A 13385-nucleotide genomic window follows, 5' to 3' on the forward strand; every position below is an offset into this window, starting at 1 on the left:
CCGGCTTGGCGGTGAGTCGTCAGCCGCAGGCAGCCGGCGCGACCTGGGGAGGGTGGACGCGAGGGAGGGGGAGGGGGTCCTCGGTCCCTTCCCGGGAGCCCGAGGCCGCGAGACTCGGGAGTGGGTGCACCCTGAACATTTCTGCGTGGGGGTCTGGCCTTAGGGACACTTTTTAGCGGTGCAGACCGCGTGTTCCCCAGTAGCGGGCAGTCCCCCTGAAGACCTGCCCCCCGGAGGGGTTGAGGGTCTTGGTTGGGATGATGGGAGCCTGTGTTATGGCCAAGAGGGGTCTGTGATGCGAAGGGCGAAGACCCTCCCGTCTTATCCAGCCTCCCTCTGGCCAGTCCATTCTGGTGTGGCCAGCAGGCAGGGACTGCCCTCTGCGAAGGTGTGAGCGCCTCTGTCTTTGAGTCCGTGCGTTTCTGTGTGTGAGTCTGTGTGTGGTATTTCCCCTCCACGGCGCTCAGAGCTGGGATCCGCCCTCTCTTCCCAGCTTTTTCTCTCCAGTTGTGCAGCTCCGCCACCCACTTGCACAGGGCTGGACCCTGAGTCCCTCTGGGCATGGGGTGCAGGGACCATGATTTTGGCCGGATGGGTCCTGGGTTGGGGTTCCAGAGAGCCTTGGCCCTTGAGGGTGTGAAGCCTAAGGGGGCAAAGAGGGGGCTTCCTCCCAGAAACCTGCTTGTCAGGTCCTTGGGAGTGGTAGGAACCGGAATGGGGGCTATGCCTGGGGCCCTAGAGTTCAAATAGAAAGTTAATTTGGGCAGGAGCTGGGCTGCTCTCAGTCCTGCTGCCCTCCTGCCTGCTCTATTAATACAGCTCCTGCTCTGCTGCCTGGCATCACTATTTATAGCTGACAGACAGCATGGCCACGCCCCCCTGTGTGGGAGAGGGGTGGGGGCAGGGACCCTATGGCTGTAGAGGCCAGGGTGGAGGGTCCTTGATGCCCAGAACCTCTCTAGGAGGGTCTAGCACTGCTGGGATGGATTCCACCAGACCCCCACCTCTTCCCCAGCCTGGTCTGTTTGGTCAGATTCCCCACCCCCAGCCCCACCCACTCCCCTCTCAACCTGGGTTGAGTGGGTCTGTCTAGACCTTGCAAACTCATCATTAATTAGCGTGTTAAATGGCTGAAAGGAAGGAGAGGGGCCTGGCAGCGCTCTTTCTGAAACAGCTGTGGTTGTAATTAGGTGGACGGTGTGGTTGACTATTATTTATTCCAGTTATGATTACTCTGGGATCAGCTACTCTGACTGGTGGCTTGGCAGGAAAGGCAAACCTCCCCCCTCTGCAGCCACCCATCAGCCTTTGGAATTGTTGGTGCTGCCTACCTGGGTGGGCCTGTGGGTGTGCCAGAGTAGTGGGAGGCTCTGTCCACTACGGTTACTCGGATGGGCTTCTCAGCCTGCTAGCCCTAACCTCTACCCAGTGTCAATGCCCAGGGTCCCAAGAAGAGGCTCCTGAGCTCAGTGGGGGGCCCGCCAGAGTACCCATGTGGCTTGGAATGCCCCATGCCCTTGCGGTCTGCCTGAGCTAAACTGTCTCAGCGTCGAGGAATGTAGACTTCCCTGCCAGTCTTAGCTCAGAATGGCATGAAGTTTGGGGCACCAAATGGCACCAGATTGGGGAGACAGGAGGCTAGACCCAGTGGTGTGGACAGATTGGAGGGGTAGGTGGGAGAGAGCTTGGGGGCTTTGGCCTGTCTCTGCTTAGCAGGCTCCTTCCAGCACCTGGCATGGCCAGGAGGTGGAATTCTGCCAGCCAGGGCTAGGCGCCTGTGGGCACACCTGCTGCTGTGCACACTCCTGCACCCCTGGCTATGTTTTCGGGCTCCCACTCACCCTCCCTCTTCCATGCACTCACACTCTCCAGGCAGGACTGGGCTTGAGACTCCTGCCTGGGACTGTGCTTGGCTGAAGCTGAGCCCAGCGGCCTCAGATTGGCTAGATTTTGGGGGAGACCAGGGAGCAGCCAGAGGGTCCTTTGCCAGAAGGAAAGAGAAGAGGATGGTGGTCGCTCCCTGTACTGTTAGAGAGGGTGGCAGTTTTCCTAAGGCCATGCAACAAGGAGTCAGGGATCCGGGCATGGTGGTGCAAACCTGTAATCCTAGCACTCTGGAGGCTGAGGCAGGAGGACCACTGAGTTCGAGGCCAGCCTAGGCTACATAGTGGGTTTGAGATCTGTCTGAACTACATGGTGAGACTCTGTCTTGAAAAACAAGAAGAAAAAAAAAATTCTGGGCCCCACACGAATCCGTGTTTTTGTCTTGTTCCCTATTTCAGAGGTTTTTTAAAAGCTTTTATGTTCAGTACTGATGACTGAATCCAGGGGTGCTGTACCACTAAGCTGTCTCTCACCCTTTTCAAACAAGGTCTCACTAAGTTATTTAGGTTGGCTTGGAACTCATGGAGATCCTCCTGCTTCAGCCTCCTAAGTAGCTGTGTCTAACCATACGTGGCTTCTCAGAGACTTTTTTTGTGGGACCCCAGAAGCTGCTCCCTCTCAAACTAACCCTTCTATGAAAGGGGCAATTAGAGGGATCATGGATACAGGCTGGGGTGGGGCGCCATGAGTATCTGTTCTCTGAAGAACTTTCTGCACTGACAAAGTACTTTCACACATACAGTAACCCTGCAAGTTCAGTGGTATCATTTAATTTTTCTGATGAGAGGATAAGACTCAAGAGGTGAAGTGACTTTACCCGAAGATCACACAACTGAGAAGAGTTAGGAGGAGGATGCAGTTCTTGGCACTTGCCCACCAGTGCTCTCTCCTCTCTGCCCTGGCTTTGGAGCCCTGGGGGACCCATCTCAGGGATTGGCATGGACAGGTGGGCACTGGGTGGACACTAAGCACAGGTGGGGATGGGTCTCTGGTACTGTGGGCTTGGGTGGCTTCAGCTCTGGCTGGCCCTTGAAAATGTTTGCTTTCTCTGCAGGCTGCATGTTGTGCCTGGGTCAGTCCACCTTCCTCCGCTTTAACCATCCTGCTGAAGCCAAGTGGATGAAAAGCATGATTCCAGGGGGTGGTCGGGCCACTGGATCCCCCTACAGCCCTGGCTCTGGTAGGTACCCAACTGAGGCAGGGGGTGGGTTGGCAGTACCCACTGTATAGTTCTTCTTGCCCATTGTGGCCACTCTTGGCGTGTTAGGACAGGACAATACCTGGTCTGGGCTCACTGCCACCTGCCATGGGCCAGTGGCAAATGCCAGGCCATGGAGCCACTGAGAGAGATACAAGGCAGTGCAGCTTGGCTGAAATTAGGAAATCATGTGCCTCAAGGGATAGAAGGTTCCGCCAGCCTGAGCCCTACTGCACTGGAAGATGTCATTCAGTGCTGTCCTGGAGGGTGACCTGAACCTTCCCTTGCAACCCAGTAACCTCTGATGGGTGCCACCTGCTGGTGATCACGTCCTTGGGCCCTCCCTGGCCCTCAGACCATGCTATGCCTGTTGATGACTCATTCAGAGGAGCAGCTGCAGCTTGTGTGTGAATTATTGATCCCTCGAGGAGAATTGGTGATTGTTCTAGGAACAGCCTGGCCCCCTCCCCCAGCCAGCTGCCTAGGGCATGGGGTGCAGATCAGGAGGCTACCACCCTAGACAGGGCTCCAGCTTTCAGATGGCCATGGGGCTGCAGCAGGTGGACGCATGTCAGGTATACCTGGTGGGTGGTTCTCAGTGGCCTAATTGTACAGTCTGGGGGCCTGAAGAAGAGTGAGTGGTACTGGAACCACTAGTACTCATGGCAGTCCCTCTGTGCTGATAGTCCTCATGACTTCGGACCAAATCAGTTTCGCAAAGGCTCTCCTGTCTTCTCCAGCCTCAGTATCTTGCAGTCCCCGGAGGCTCAGAAGCCTGAGTTCTCAGTCCATTCCCTAGTTAATTTTACTCTGTCCCCGCCTTGGCAAGCCTTCCCTTGGCTGTTCGGATAGTGGTTCCAGGGATTCCAAATTCCTGGTTGGTTGACAAGGGCTGGGCCCCAGCAAAGGCAGGCTCTTGCTGGCCTGGCTTACTGGGATAATTGGAGGCACTGAGCTGCACCTCATGGCCGGCCAGCTCGGCTTCCAGGAACCAACCTTTAGCCCTGGGTCCCTCCCCTGCCTCCGATTGGCCAGAACAGTGCAGCGCACACCCCCTGGCCCAGCCCCGCAGGCTTTGTTTTTTTCCCTGGGCTTCTGGCTGCTGATGCCCTATTCAAACAGGAGGCCCTGGACTTCTGGCCAGCTCCACAGTAGGTTCTCATTTCCTTTGCAAATGCCCACCTGTCATTCCTGGAAGAGAGGAATAGGAAGTTGGGGAAACCAAGGCAGGGAGGAGCCTAGTCTTGAGGTGAGTTGGCAACAACTGAGCTTGGTATTGTTTCTAACCCTGTCCTAAGTCATTAAATGTTAGAGGCAGGAGGGCCTGCGCATCATCTTTCATAAGGGGAAACTGGAGGCAAGGGACTTGACCACAGTTGCAGAGCAGGCCAGTGACAGAGATGTCATAGCTTCTCCAGAGCCTTTGCAGCCCTGAGGTGCTAGGAGCAGGTGAGATGCCGTCACTCTTGTACATACATGGCAAAGCCTCTTTGCTTTCCCCTCAGCCGAATCAGAAAGTCTGGTGAATGGGAACCACGCCCCACAGCCTGCAACCCGGGAACCCTCGGCTTGTGCCAGCCACAGTTCCCTGGTGAGCTCAATTGAGAAGGACTTGCAAGAAATCATGGATTCACTGGTGCTGGAGGAGCCTGTAGCTGCTGGCAAGAAGCCTGCTGCCACCTCCCCATTGTCGCCGATGGCTAATGGTGGACGATACCTGCTCTCCCCCCCAACCAGCCCTGGCGCTATGTCTGTGGGTTCCAGCTATGAGAACACCTCTCCAGCCTTCTCTCCGCTCTCCTCACCGGCCAGCAGTGGAAGCTGTGCCAGCCACTCACCTAGTGGGCAGGAGCCAGGACCTTCTGTGCCCCCACTTGTGCCTGCTCGTTCCTCCAGCTACCATCTAGCCCTGCAGCCCCCACAGTCCCGTCTGAGTGGTGTCCGCTCCTCAGACAGCCCCCGGCTGGGTAGGAAAGGGGGTCATGAGAGGCCTCCCAGCCCTGGTCTCCGGGGTTTGCTGACTGACAGTCCTGCAGCCACCGTCTTGGCGGAGGCCCGTAGGGCCACTGAGAGCCCCCGGCTAGGTGGGCAGCTGCCCGTTGTGGCTATTAGCCTGAGTGAATACCCAGCTTCTGGTGCCCGCAGCCAACCTACCAGCATTCCTGGCAGCCCCAAGTTCCAGCCTCCAGTCCCTGCTCCCCGCAACAAGATTGGCACACTCCAGGATCGCCCTCCCAGCCCTTTCTGTGAGCCTCCAGGCCCTGAGAGGGTATTGACAACCAGCCCCTCACGCCAGCTGGTAGGCCGAACATTTTCAGATGGATCTTCCACCCGAACCCTGCAGCCTCCTGAGAGCCCCCGCATGGGCCGGCGGGGCCTGGACAGTATGCGAGAACTCCCTCCCTTGAGTCCATCTCTGTCCAGACGCACTCTTTCTCCATTGCCTGCCCGGACCACCCCAGATCCCAAGCTAACCAGGGAAGTGGCAGAGAGCCCAAGGCCCCGCCGCTGGGCTGCCCATGGGACTTCACCAGAGGACTTCTCCCTGACACTCGGGGCGCGGGGCCGCAGGACACGGAGTCCCTCACCCACGTTGGGGGAGTCCCTGGCACCCCGCAAGGGTAGCTTTAGTGGTAGGCTGAGCCCAGCATACAGTCTGGGCTCTCTTACTGGGGCCTCGCCTCGCCAGAGCCCCCGGGCCCAGAGGAAGCTCTCTACTGGGGATTTGCGGGTTCCTGTCATGCGGGATCGGAAAAATAGCATCACAGAGATCAGTGACAATGAGGATGACCTCCTGGAGTACCACCGGCGGCAGCGCCAAGAGAGGCTTCGGGAGCAGGAGATGGAGAGGCTGGTGAGCAGATGCCAGGGAGGCTACTGTCCAAGGCAGGGTCTGTGCCAGGGCATGGGTAGGCCAGCTGGCAGAGGGGGAGGAGCCATTGGACAGGGCTAGGTCCCTCAACCATCTCCACTTTCATGGTGTACCTTGGTGACCAATCTCACATGGTCTGGTGCCCCAAAGGACTCTCCTTCATGTTTCTCAGGCTTTTATTTATTTTAATTAATTAATTAATTAATTAATTTTTGGTACCGGAGATTGAACTCAGGACCTTGCACTTGCAAGGCAGGTGGCAACACCACTGAGCTAAATCCCCAGCCCATCTCAGGTTTTATTTTAAAGTCTTGCTAATTTTGCATGCATTCTACAACATAGCATCAGATATGTACAGCTAAGTTTCACATTATTTATCTAAGCACAGTGAAGTTCTAGGAAAATATTACACATTCAGTTTGAGGAGCAGGTTGTAAGGATGAAAAGGCTGAGGCCCAGGAATAGAATTGGATTTGTCTAAGTCAGCGAATTGTGGCAGAGCTGGAATTGGAACCCAAGACCTCAGTCTTTCTGTTTGTGTCTAAGGCTTGTTCTTTAGAAAAGCTTCTGGTCCTTGTTTCTTCCTTCTCTTTGGCTTCTACAAAGAAGTGGGAACTGTCCCCCCTGGTCCTGGCAGGATCCTCTGTGTGTGTGGGTGGCAGGGAAGAGGGAAGGAACAGCGTGAGCAGCCTATGTGGCCTGTGTGATTGTGACCGTATGTGTCTGCATGCGTGTGTGTGTGTGTGTGTGTGTGTGTGGGTGTGTGCAGGGTCTGGGTGTGGCTCAGGGCAGCTGTCCTGGAGATGCCATCTGTGCTAGGTGGGGGCTGGGATTCCCCAGATCAGTGTGGGGATCTCCAGGGGCTCTGGCTGGTGTACCCATGCTTGAGCCACATACAGGAAGAAGGATTCTGCCCTCCTGTGAGAGCAGAAGGTGTGTGTGTGTGTGTGTGTGTGTGGGTGTGTGCAGGGTCTGGGTGTGGCTCAGGGCAGCTGTCCTGGAGATGCCATCTGTGCTAGGTGGGGGCTGGGATTCCCCAGATCAGTGTGGGGATCTCCAGGGGCTCTGGCTGGTGTACCCATGCTTGAGCCACATACAGGAAGAAGGATTCTGCCCTCCTGTGAGAGCAGAAGTACAGGGTTCTGGGATTGGTTTGAGGAGGCCATAACATGGGAGACTTCCTAGAGACCTTTGGGGAGAGGCTGGTCAGTTCAGGTGAGGAAGGTCCCCAGTCCTTTCCTTCCCTGTGCCTTGGCCTCCCCTGAATTCTTGGCTGCCCTGGAGTCTCATCCTGAATGGGGTAGTGAGCCTGGCATAAGCAGTGTGCCAGGCCCAGCAGTCCTCCACTCCTCCAGGCTCCCCGCCCCCATGCTCACACACAAGCACACACCCACCACCAGCCCTGACTTGCCCCACCTGCCATTTTAAACCTGCTGTGCCCCTCCCACCTGAACCAGGCTGTTATCTGGGCCCTAGGGCTGGGGCGGGGCACTGGCCCAGCCTCCTAGGTGCTGAGGCTTGGTTCCTGGACTTTTCGCAATGGAATTGGGTGAGCAGCGGAAGGGAAGCTGGGTAAGTGTTGGGACTGGGGAGTCAGAGCCAAGCTGTAGGTGGTGGGTGAGAGACACTTGACACCCCCAGGAGGTCATGGAGGTTCAGAGGCTGGGACACAGGGCTAGGGTATTATGAATGGGAGAGTGGCACAGAGACCAGGAACAGAACTGGGCCATTGGTCTTTCCCTCCTAGGCCCCTGAGAGGTGACTGTTTCTGGGTGGAAGTGTGTAGAGGGAGGGTAGATTCAGTGCCAGGGCCCTAGAGCACTCACTCCTGGACCTGGCCCTTCAGAGACTAGCAGCAGCCCTCCCTGCTGGTAAGCAGCCAAGGGTTGCCTGCTGGAGACTTGGAGCTGAAGTAGGATAAGGAGGACCGTGATCCACTCCTGTTCTCGTCTGTGTGTGTCTGGACCCGTGGGTCTGTGGGTCTGCTTCCCAGGCCTGTCTGATGCTGTGGGTGCCCACCTGGCTGTATGCAGACTGTGTTTATCTGTGTGAGTGTGCATTTGTGCATGTCAGGGCTGGTGTCTGTGTGTGTGCCTGCCTGTTACTGCAGGGCCAGTGCACATGTTGTGTCCACATGTACCTGTGTGTCACACCAGTGTGCCAGTGTGCCCTTGTGTCTGTAGCTCTGTGTGTCCCTGTCAACACGAGCACCTGAGTTGATCTTTGTCTCATCATTCAATCTGCCTACCTGTGTGTGTTCCGTGTGTGTTTGGGTGTGTCCTTGTGTGACCACAAGGAAGCCCCATCCTGGGACAGAAGGAGAAGGGAAAGGAAACAGGAAGGTGGGAGGAACGGGCCAGTTGGACAGGTGGCACACAGCCTGGTTCCTCCACCACTTCTGGAGCACCCTTCTTCTACGGGAATGCTCTGCCTCCCATAGATCCTAGGGTTGGGGTTCTCCTGACTTGGTTCTGAATCCCAGGCCCCTAGTGTCCTAGCTAGCCCTCCCAACAGGAAACAGCCTGGCTCTGGCTGCCTCAGGGCTGGGCCTTCTCCCACTCATGCCCACTCTGTCCACCCTCCCCAGGAACGCCAGCGCCTGGAGACCATCCTGAACCTGTGTGCTGAGTATAGCCGGGCTGATGGGGGATCTGAGGCCGGGGAACTGCCCAGTATCGGGGAGGCCACTGCTGCATTGGCACTGGCAGTCAGGAGGCCCTCACGAGGCCTTGCAGGGGCCATTGTATCCTCCGGGCGGGGCAGCGAGGAGCCTGGAGGTGCCACCCAACGCCTGTGGGAGAGTGTGGAGCGCTCAGATGAGGAAAATCTGAAGGAGGAGTGCAGTAGTACAGAGAGCACCCAGCAGGAGGTGGGTGCACTGGGAGCAGGGTGAGGGGTGGGGCTGGGGCTGGCTGGACAAACCTTGGGACACCGAGGCTGGTGTGAATGCCAGGGCACTGTGAGGGCAAAGTAATGGAAGGATTGAGCTTGGGAAGACACCAGAAACTAGAGGTGGAAAAATGAGGCGGCAAGGAAGAGAAGGGAGGTGGCAAGGACTTTCCCAGGCTATAAATATGCTTTACGACTTGCCTTTCCTTGGGGCTGCACCCAGGCCTAGCCCGCTGGTAAATTTTTATTCCCCATGGCTGATCCTGTATTACTTCCCTGGAAAGGAGGGGATTAGCCCCCTGTCTCAGCCCATCTACCCCTTCCATATGCCTTGAGGAATGGGTAATTTGATCTCTCAGTCTGATCGTGGGAGCTAGGCATCCCCCACTGATGGCTCTTTTCCCCTACAGCATGAAGATGTACCCAGCACCAAGCTCCAGGGAGAGATCCTGTCCCTGGAAGAGGAGCGGGCTCAGGTGCTGGGCCGTGTGGAGCAGCTCAAGGTCCGAGTGAAGGAGCTGGAGCAGCAGCTGCAGGAGGCGGCCAGAGAGGTGAGCAGGCTTTGAGAGCTCTATCCCTAGACGGGGACCTGGGTTCATTGTCTTGATGGGAACCTTGGTGTCTGCCTGCAGGCTGAAATGGAGCGGGCGCTGCTGCAGGGGGAGAGGGAAGCCGAGCGGGCGCTGCTGCAGAAGGAGCAGAAGGCAGTGGACCAGATGCAGGAGAAGCTGGTGGCCTTGGAAACAGGCATCCAGAAGGAGAGAGACAAGGTAACCCACTCTTGCCCAGCCCAGTGCTGGGTACCATTGGCTCAGGAGAGAAGGAAAAATGCCCTCCCTGGGGCCCTGGACCCGTCCACTTCACCTCATCATCCGTCCTGTGTACTGGGTAGTCTCTGTGGCCCTTCAGGGACAGAGGGCCTTGTCCTCTGTGGAAGGTACCAGTTTGGAAGGTGCTGCTAGGGGCTGGGCTGGTGTTTGGGGTCTTCTCTGGGTCTCTGCTACCTCTGGATGCCTGGGTACCTGCCATTCTGGTCCTTTATGGTCCTTCCAGGAAGTGCCAAGGCCCCTTCTTTAGGCAGTGAGCACTGCCTGAGGTTTCAGGGCGTGGGGTGATTCATGTTTGGGTCCTGCCATCTGAAGAACATCTTCAAGCATGCCTCAGGTGCTTAGGATGTGGTCTTTGGGAGATGGCCTGCAGGCCTCTGCTTCCCCTGTCTTCAGGATCTGCAGCCTCCCATCCCAGATGGTCCCAGCTCCTGCCCCTGCCCCTTTCAGATTTCGTGCCAGCCTGCAGGGGCTGCTCCGTTCCAAGGGGCTGTGCCAGCCATGCCCAAGATGACCAACAGCGTGCCAAAAGCTCTGACGTGGAGAGGGGTCATCTATTCTGGATCTGACAGAATTTTTCTAAGAATTTAATTTTCCTGTTGGATTTTTGAGACCATCTTCCTCTTGCCCTCAATTTTGATGACCTTAAAACTTTTCTGACCCTGGTTTTTTTTTTTGGAGCTTTGGCTCTGGCCCCCAAAACCACACTCCCAAATTCTGTGCCAAAATAACTCCATGCTTGTCAACCAGGCCTGCACTAACGCCCCCTCTAATCACTGTCATGGGCGCTCTGCATGCCCTAACTGCCAGGCCACCCAGGCAGGGCTGAGCCATGCCTGCTTTTGCACTAACTTCGTGCCCCTGGCCTTTCCCCTCTAATGTTACCTCCTTTTCTTGTTGTGGGACCCCATAGTTTCGATCAGAAAGGAGCTGGCAGGAGGGCATAGCTAAACTTTGTTTAATGGGCCACTGACTGGCAGGCAGGGTATAAGAATGAAGGAAATGCTTGGCAGAAGAGCTGTTCAGCCCGAATAGCTCTTCTCCCTGGAAAGGCCTGGTCTATTGCCTACGGCGTAGTTGGCAGCTTCCTTCCAGGTAGGGGCAAGCAGGTTATATTGCCCCCCTCCCCTGCCTACCCTTTGGAGCTGCTGATAAGGAGGTCCTCTTTCTGGCATGGCCTTGGAGGTCTTGGACAGGGCCTCTCTGCTAACTCAGTGGCATCTAGCTTTCCCGATTCAGCTACCCCAAGTAGAGGGGAGAATGGTGGCTTCTCATCCCTCCGTCCACTATGGAGGCCGCTGAGTACAAGGTTGGGGAAGTGCCTGAACCTCAGCAACTGGCTTGATCAGGGCCTTCCCTCTGGGGATGGGTAGGTGGGTGGAGGGGAGGGGTGGGTGAGCCGGGCAGGTACAGCACAGGGGCTTGCTCCCAGGGCTAAAACTCAGCATTTCGCAAGGAGCCTGCCCTCCTCACTTCTCACTGACCTGGGGATGCTTGGAGGCCTGGGCTTTGTCTTTCCTCTGGGCCCAGTTGTTTGAGGTTGTAGCGGTGGAAGTGGTGGTGATAAACAGTGGTAGTGATGTTGACAGTTCACTGGGTTTCCTGTCCCAGCCCCCAGCCTGTGGCCCCATTCTGGCTTTGGAATCAGTAATAACCATTTCTCCTCTGCCTGTCCTTGGGAGGGGTGACTCACCAATTCCTCCCCTCTTCCCCTTTCCCGCCCTCAGAGGTGTCATCTCGCTCCAGACAGAGCCACCCACCCCTCCTCTGTACCCACTCCTGGGGCTCCTATTACCATGGCAATGGCTGAACTAATTGCAACCCTCATCCCTACTCAAATTCAGCCAGCAGTGCCAGCACCCTACCCCCAACCTGGGCAGGAGGGGAGGGAGGCTAGGAGTCGGCTGAGGTTGCGTAGCTGTGGCTCTAACATTCACACCCCACCTCTGGACTTACACCTTACCATCAAGTCCTGTCTCTCCAGGGTTAATTTTGGTCTCTGGGCAGTGGTAGATGTGAGCTTCCACTTTTGCCATGTGTCACCAGCTTTGGCCTCTGCGAGTTTGGAGAGGAAGCAGAAGGTCTTGTATTAATTAGGACCTTCCCAAACATTTCTGGTTCTAGGGACATAAGAGACCACAATTTACCCTCTTTCCCCAACCCTGCCTGTGTAACAGGTCCCCGTGCCTGCCTTACACCTCTGCTCCTGGCCTCTCTCCCTGTCGGGCCTTTCCTTCTCCACTCTTCTTCCTCTCTGGCCTGCTCCTCTGACACCAGGCCTGTCCCGCGTCTCTGCGCCGCGCCCTCCGCCTCGGGCCAGAGTTGAGGAGTGTGTGTTCTCTCTCCCCTGTGCCCCGCCTCCCTCCCCTCCCGCCGACCAGGAGAGGGCGGAGCTGGCCGCGGGACGGAGGCACCTGGAGGCCCGCCAGGCGCTCTACGCCGAGCTCCAGACGCAGCTCGATAACTGCCCCGAGTCAGTGCGGGAACAGTTACAGGAGCAGCTGAGAAGGGTCAGTTCCAGCCCCTCCCCCGGCCCCCGAGGGCCACCCACCCCGACCGAGGAGAACCGCCCGGCCCCTGCAGTGCCTGCTGGACACCAGGGTCGGTGCTGTGGCTTGGAGGGGACAGGCGAGGTTGGGGGGAACCAGCGCTCCAGGCTGTGATGCCGGCGAAAGGGGCCCAGTGGAGCACTGCAGAGGGAGTCGGGAGGGGACAGGTTCCTTACCCAGGTTCCCAGGGCCGGGTCAAACCCCTACCACTCCCATCTCTGGGGCCTGGCCTTCAGGGCCCAGAGTGGCAGGGTGAGCACCACCCAACTCTGCGATATTACTGTCGTTGAAGGAGGCAGAAGCCCTAGAGACTGAGACAAAGCTCTTCGAGGACTTGGAGTTTCAGCAGCTCGAGCAGGAGAGCCGTGCAGAGGAGGAGCGAGAGCTGGCCGGCCAGGGGCTGCTGCGGAGCAAGGCGGAACTGCTGCGCAGCATCGCCACGAGGAAGGTGGGCGGCCACGTCTGCCCCCGGGCTCAAGAGCAGAGCTGACTTCACCTTTTGTGCCTTCATTTCCTGGTCTGTAAAGCCAGAACTACAGCAGGCCATTGTGAGCATCAGCGTGTAAGGCAGGATGGAATGGGTGATGACAGAAAGCACTCAGCAAAGGGTAGCTGCCAGGACACCATTCTCAGTCCTCTAGTTTATAGCTCTGCCAGGCCAGGGCTGAACCAAGGCTGGAACCCAGGTGGATGCCTTTCCTTGGACCCCCAGTTGAATATGGCATCCTGGCCCTAAACCTAACCCTAAAGGGTAGCTAGTATTAGTGCCCTTGGGTCCCCTCAGTTTTCCAGTGGAAAGTGGAGTTGGCTCCCTTTCAGAGCTGGGCACTGGCTGAGCAGGAAATGAAAAAAAACAAAACCCACCTCAGCCGGGGTGTGTGTGTGTGTGTGTGTGTGTGTGCTGGGGATTGAACCCAGGGCCTCCTCCCCACTGAGCACGTGCTCTACCACTGAGCTACACCCCCAGTTGTGCCTCTGTCCTTACAGAGCTCTGTCTAATGGAAGTGCCCGACTACAGAGACCTAGAGCTGGCCAGGAGTCTGAGGAAGGGACCCACCTGGGTTCCAGCCTTGGTTCAACCATGGCACGGCTGAGCTATAAACAAGAGGATCGAGTATGATGTCCTGGAAGGCTTTGGTGTGCTAATACTGTGATTGCTTCTGATC

The 13385-nt window shown here is 57.0% G+C and overlaps 1 protein-coding gene across 15 annotated transcripts in view; it reads left to right on the forward strand.

Annotated features, from left to right (window-relative positions):
* Phldb1 (pleckstrin homology like domain family B member 1) overlaps nt 1-13385 on the forward strand; it is a 46731-nt gene that overhangs the window by 12399 nt on the left and 20947 nt on the right. For 11 of the 15 annotated variants that reach the window (XM_010629320.1, XM_010629317.2, XM_010629318.2 and 8 more), the window contains exons 5-11: nt 2939-3064; nt 4588-5936; nt 8542-8823; nt 9254-9394; nt 9476-9613; nt 12052-12180; nt 12512-12667. In XM_010629320.1, the coding sequence (XP_010627622.1) occupies nt 2939-3064; nt 4588-5936; nt 8542-8823; nt 9254-9394; nt 9476-9613; nt 12052-12180; nt 12512-12667 (2321 nt within the window). The remainder of the gene's footprint in view (nt 1-2938; nt 3065-4587; nt 5937-8541; nt 8824-9253; nt 9395-9475; nt 9614-12051; nt 12181-12511; nt 12668-13385) is intronic. The other 4 variants (XM_010629322.2, XM_019208197.2, XM_010629328.2 and 1 more) reach the window with 1 other exon arrangement.

This window comes from Fukomys damarensis, unplaced genomic scaffold (assembly GCF_012274545.1).
Source record: "Fukomys damarensis isolate Sample0158 unplaced genomic scaffold, DMR_v1.0_HiC HiC_scaffold_16, whole genome shotgun sequence".
NCBI lineage: Eukaryota > Metazoa > Chordata > Mammalia > Rodentia > Bathyergidae > Fukomys > Fukomys damarensis.